Below are 5,389 nucleotides of genomic sequence, written 5' to 3'. Positions count from 1 at the left end.
TGCCGGTAGTGTCCAGTAGAGTCAACCAGAAATGTCCAGACACTGCCCAATGCCCCCTGGGGGCAAAGTCACCCCTGGTTGGGAACTCCCACTGCAAAACACTGTTCTCGGCCTCAGGGGCGAATCAGAACCACCCAGCGAGTTTTAAATACCCCAGTTCCCAAGTCGCACCCAGACGGGCGATAAGGGAGTCTCCAGGAATGGGGCTTGGAGCTCCTGGGGTGACCAGGACTTGCGGCCCAGGCTGTGCGGCGTGGCGCAGCGGTGGCAGCCGTCCCTCAGCCGGCAGGCCCCTCACCTGTCGTGGTGGTCCAAACCAGCCCGTGGCTGAGCCGCACACCGAGGGGCATCTCAGAGTGCATGGGAGCCATGTGGTCTCGCATCAGCTTCAGCAGCAGCAGCAGCAGCATGCAGACCAGCCCCAGCCCAGCGTCACCCACCCTGCAGACAGACGCTGGTCACTGCCCAGCCTGGACGGTGGCCCACGCCCGCTGGCCGGCCAATGCCACGTCTGCTGGAGAGCGTTCTCTCTCATTTGCTTTCTGCTTTTTCCTAAGCAATCTGCATCCCTGTTCTTTTGAAAACTTTTTCAGGACTCAGTAAGGGCACGAGCCCGTGCAGGACTGGGCAAGGAGGTCCCTGTCACAGTGGCAGCCTGGCTGCTAGCTCACGTTCTGGGTCACAGAGCTCTCTGGGCTCCTTGGGCCTCATTTGTTCCAGAAGGTTCACTTCTGATGGCCTATGATGTTCTCCATCCGGTGGGTCTCCATTTCCGCTGCCCCCAGGAGTTTGCCCCCCACTTTCTGCAGGACACGGTCAGGAAACCCCCAGCTCCCTGCAGGTTCAGCTCTGGGAAGCCTCAGCAAAAGATCAGAGGGGGAGGAGGGGGCAGTCACTGGGTCTCCCCACCCTCTCCAGGCCTCAGTGCGGCTCCCGCTGGCTGCACCCACTACGGCCCCCGCCCCAGCTGATTCATTTCTTCCTCCAGCCAGAGAGCTGTCCTGGCTCCCGCTAAACTCATTCCGGAGCATTTCCTGTTTGTCCCTGTAACCTGCCGGCCCGCTGGGAGGGACCCCTCCTCCACGTAGGAACCCCACAACCAGCTCTGATCACCGCCGTCCATCCCTCGGGCACCTGCACAACCTGGTGGCCTCTGCCCTCCCTGCGCCCTGTGTCCCCTCCTCCTTCGGCTACGGGCCTTGGAGAGGACACCGTCTGCGCTTTCTCTGCCGCGTGGTCACTTTCCACTGCCGCTACCAGCTGTGCACGGGTCACGTGATGGACTCTCAGATCGTCCAGAGCAGGCTTCTCACCCTTCCACGTGCACAGGGACCCCCAACCGGGTAACCGTGACTGACTCAGCCGGTCTGGGCCGGCCAGAGGGCCTGGGATCCTAACCGGCTCCCCGCGGTGCTGCTCCCAGGGCCCCTGTTTGAGCAGCAGTCCCCGGAGGATGAAATGAGCGGCCCCTGGGAGCGGAGGAGAAGGGGCGGGGGCGGGGTCTGGAAGGAAGGGCTTGCTCCCAGGGCGGCAGAAACAAAGCCAGCGGGTACCTGGTGTCCCCGACATTGCGGAGGATGTGATACACTTGCAGGAAGAACTGCCTGGGGGCGTCGCGCAGTCCCAGCAGGTTCTGTACAGACAAACTCGGGTTAGACGGCCTTCCCGGACCCGGGCCCGCGGCGCCTCCCTCCCGGCCCTTCCTGCGGGCCCACGTCATGGGATTCTCGGGACCACCAGCTAATTTCCCAAAGACCCAGAGCCCCCGAGCACAGGAGGTCAAAATTACGGGTGGGGGGAGAAGGGGAGAGACCGGGGGTGGGCGCATTTCTCGTCGTTTGGGGTTCATGGCATGCCCTTGCGAATGATTTTTGTTTCAGCCCGAGCGACCCCAGAGCAGGGAAGCTGGTGGGACCTGGCGCTGGCCAGGGATCCCCCCCGGCCCCGCCCCCACCACAGGCCCCGTTCCCATTGGCTCGACGCCCCGTTTGCCGCCTGAGGTCCGCCCGCCGGCCCCGCCTCCCGCCGGAAGGAACACCCCAAGCCCGGGCCTCCCGCCCGGATCGCAGCCCTCAGGGGTGCGGGGGAGGAAAAGGGCTCCGCTCTGTACTTTAGTCTTTCCTCCCGCTTGAGACAGGGCGGAAGCGTCTGAGAGAGAAGTCGGGGCCCAGCCTGCAAGGGGTCAGCTCTGAGGACCCCCAAACCGGCAGGGCAGAGCCCCGCACGGGGAAGGGCACTGGGGTGGTGGACACCTACAGGGGGCTTCTATCCTGAACAGGGCAGGGACCCCCACCCGAACCGCAGCCTGGGGCTCTCAGGCGGCTGTCACGACCTCGACTTGGGGGCCGAGGGTCTATAAGCACAGATGCAGAAAGGGGCTCCCCTACACACGCCCCGTCGTATGAGAGAACATTCCCAACACTAACACGGGCACACGGTTTCCAGAACAAAGAACAGATGTCCCGCCAGGCGGTGGTGGCCCTGACACTTGCACGTTACATGTAAGGGCGCTCGCCCCTCCCTTCAAAGCCGTCTCCTCCTCCCTAAACGGAGGCGATGACCCCATGCAACCCCACCCCGTGTTGTGAGAATTAAACACAGGGCAGGCGTGGGACCCCGCGCCTCGCACGCAGGAAGAGCACGGCTAGATCAGTGCCTTTGCTTCCCACACACGTCGCCATGGGCTGGACGCTCACCAGCCGGGAGCAGAGCTCGGCCCTGGGAGCCACACCCTGGAGAGGCTGGGGCGGTGACACCGGGTCACGAGACAGGGAGATGGCCCTGAGCCTGCCACCAGGGGCCCCTTGGCCTCATGTGCACAGTTCAGCTCAGCTGGTTCTGCACAGGCAGCTGAGCGCTTAGCTACTCAGCACCCAGCACAGCAAAGCGGTCCCATCCTCCAGGAGCTCAAGCCCAGAGCCAGGGGCCTGAACGACAGCCTGGGCTAACCAGTGACCGCCAATCCCAGCGCTTCTTAGCGGTGCTCATGTAGAAACACGAAAAAGCGTGGCATTTGAGAAACATTCCACAGACATTGGCAGAAACGTGAACATGAAATCACCCAGCTAAGTGGGCGTGGAAGAACTGGCCGGAATCCAGCAGTGTGCTGCTGACCTGCCAGGGCCTGCTGGTCGAGGGGGCGGCGAAAGCAGCGGGAGAGAGCACTCTGTGAGGGCGGCCAAGCACACCGGCCAGAAAACCCCGACGAGAGCAGGGCGGTCACTACAGGCCCCCTGACTTACCTGCTGGACAATCTGAGCATCACACATCTTCCCCGAGGGGTCGCTTTATTAATGGGGACCCACGCGAGCACCACGTGCTCTGAGCTCGGGAACAGCAGCATGTCAACCAGCGCAGACATCTCAGGACAGGCTTTGGTCCTGCTACCTGGCAGATACTCCAGCACCAACCAGCGTGCTCACCTTGACCTGCCCGAAGCCGATGGTGATGGCGGCAGCGGAGGTGAAACCTTTGATGACTGGGCAGGAGATGAAATCCAGCAGGAACCCTGGCCGGCCAACAGGGAGCACACTGAGCTGATCCCAGAAGCCATGGGGGACCGTGGGCTGGGAGAGTTGGCATGCGTGGGGCTGGGGCTAAGGACCGGCGGGCCACACGCCCTGCTTGGGCTGGTTTGGAGAGCAGGAGATGAGGCTAGGTTCCCCCTTCCCACCTCCGCAGGGACGGCCCTTTGGAATGCAGAGGAGGAAATGCTGAGGGCCAGACAACTCAGGACGCAGGTGCCTTGGTTCCCCAGGAAGAGCAGAACCACAGCCCCCCGCCCCCCGGCAGGAAGGCCCGAGAGTCTCACCCAAGCACAGGAAGCCCATGGCTAACTGGATGCAGCCCGACAGGAAGGCCAGCAGAACAGCATAGGCAGGCTCGTGGAAGGTGTAGGAGGAGACCAGGAGGGACATGATGGCTGTGGGGCCCAGAGTCACATCCCGGGAGGTGCCCAGGATCAAATACACAAAGCACCCCATGAAGGCAGAGTAAAGGCCGTACTGTTGGGGAGAGAGAGGGATGAGCACCCAGGAGGCACACCCACGGGGTCCTTAGTGAAGACGTCTGAGCACAGGGAGCGCGTGTCCACTGTGGCCTCAGGGTCCACCAGCGCCCACGGGCAGGGAAACCTTGCTCTCTGATCCACAGCCGTGGGCCTTTCTCCTACCGGCCTGCAAGGGGCCTGTGTGCTTGCATCTGGGTCTGAGTCTGAGAAACCTCTTACAGCCACATGAGCCATTCCGCTGGCCCCGTCACCCAATCCAGAACTAGCTCGGTGCCTGTGTGTGGCAGCGTGACAAGTGCAGTGATGAGGTGTTACAAGGCGTGTGTCTGTCCACAGGTAGTCACACGCTCCAGGTCGTAAACCAAGGCTTCTCGGGCCCCACGGGGCTGAGCCCTGGATGCCCCCTTTGTCTGGAGGATTTCTACTCTGCTTCTGGGCCCAGAGTGGGGTCAGGTGGGATGGAGGGGACAGGAGGAGCAGGGGGGCAGACACCTCACCTGGGGTGGGAGCCCAGCCACCTCAGCATAGGCCAGCGCCTGGGGTATGACCGTGAGCCCAACCGAGAGGCCAGCGATGAGGTCCATCTTCAGCCACTTCAGGGAGTATCTGGGCAGCCAGGCCAGGACGGGCAGCCGCCTCTGCACGGCCGCAGGGGAGCAGCAGCAGGACATTGGGGCCATGCTGGCCCCCAAGGGCCTGGCCTGACCCAGCGCCTTCTCAGATGATGACGTGCCTGTGCTGGGCGTAGGGGACAGAGACCAGCAATCAGGGTCTGGGCTTCAAGGGGGAGGGCAGGGACATCAGGAAAGATCCATCTCCTCCCATCCCAGTGGGGTGGCATCTGAGCCAGATGGGTTAAGTCTCCCCACCTTGCTGGTCTGAGAGAGGAAGCCAACAACCTGTGCAGAAGGTGGCGTCCCCTTCCCGTGCCCTTCCGACCCCTGCTCGCTGCTCTCCCAGAATCCCACCTGCCCCAACCCCAGGTGTCTCCTCTCCGGGCTTTCCGACTGTGCACCAGGGTGGGCTCCACCCACTCCGACACTGGTGGTGGTGGTGGGGTGCTTCCCATCCTGAGGCTGTGTCCTACTCCAACCTCCACCTATGGCATTCGCGTCCCTAGAGGGTCCCCACGGGTTCTAGTTGGTTCTGGGAGAACGTCCGAGGCCCCTCCACTAATTCCGAGGGCGCAGCATCCTCCAGTCCCCTGGCGGACCCAGCGCGCAGAGCCGGTCCCGGACCACCCCCCCCCACCCCACCGCCTGGCGGGGCCACTCAGGATCGAACGCGGCCCCCACCCGCGAAGGCCTTGTCCGGGACCGTGGCGTCTAAGGGTGGGGACTCCACACTGGGAGACGGTCCGCGGCCCACCGGCCCCAGCAA

The 5,389-nt window shown here is 63.5% G+C and overlaps 1 protein-coding gene across 1 annotated transcript; it reads right to left on the bottom strand.

The window, feature by feature from the left end:
* Nucleotides 1-6: 6 nt before the first annotated feature.
* On the bottom strand, nt 7-5,372 carry LOC105310295 (sodium-independent sulfate anion transporter-like). Its single transcript, XM_011386482.2, has 5 exons — nt 4,507-5,372; nt 3,812-4,004; nt 3,423-3,508; nt 1,554-1,633; nt 7-441 (listed from the first exon to the last, which is right to left on the bottom strand). Exons 1-5 carry the CDS (start codon nt 4,687-4,689, stop codon nt 279-281), a joined length of 705 nt encoding a protein of 234 aa, XP_011384784.1. The 5' UTR covers nt 4,690-5,372; the 3' UTR covers nt 7-278.
* Nucleotides 5,373-5,389: the final 17 nt, after the last annotated feature.

The sequence above is a fragment of the Pteropus vampyrus genome, unplaced genomic scaffold (assembly GCF_000151845.1).
Source record: "Pteropus vampyrus isolate Shadow unplaced genomic scaffold, Pvam_2.0 Scaffold1910, whole genome shotgun sequence".
Taxonomy (NCBI): Eukaryota; Metazoa; Chordata; class Mammalia; order Chiroptera; family Pteropodidae; genus Pteropus; species Pteropus vampyrus.
This window is presented reverse-complemented; position numbering and strand designations above follow the sequence as displayed.

Bases quoted from the DNA above. Each gene is read 5' to 3' on its own strand.
- LOC105310295 (XM_011386482.2), bottom strand. From the start codon at position 4,689: ATGGCCCCAATGTCCTGCTGCTGCTCCCCTGCGGCCGTGCAGAGGCGG. The intron at 3,509-3,811 runs GTGAGACTCTCG...TTGGCCGGCCAG, and splicing joins CATGGGCTTCCTGTGCTTGG to GGTTCCTGCTGGATTTCATC. The intron at 442-1,553 runs GTACCCGCTGGC...GTCTGTCTGCAG, and splicing joins CGCAATGTCGGGGACACCAG to GGTGGGTGACGCTGGGCTGG.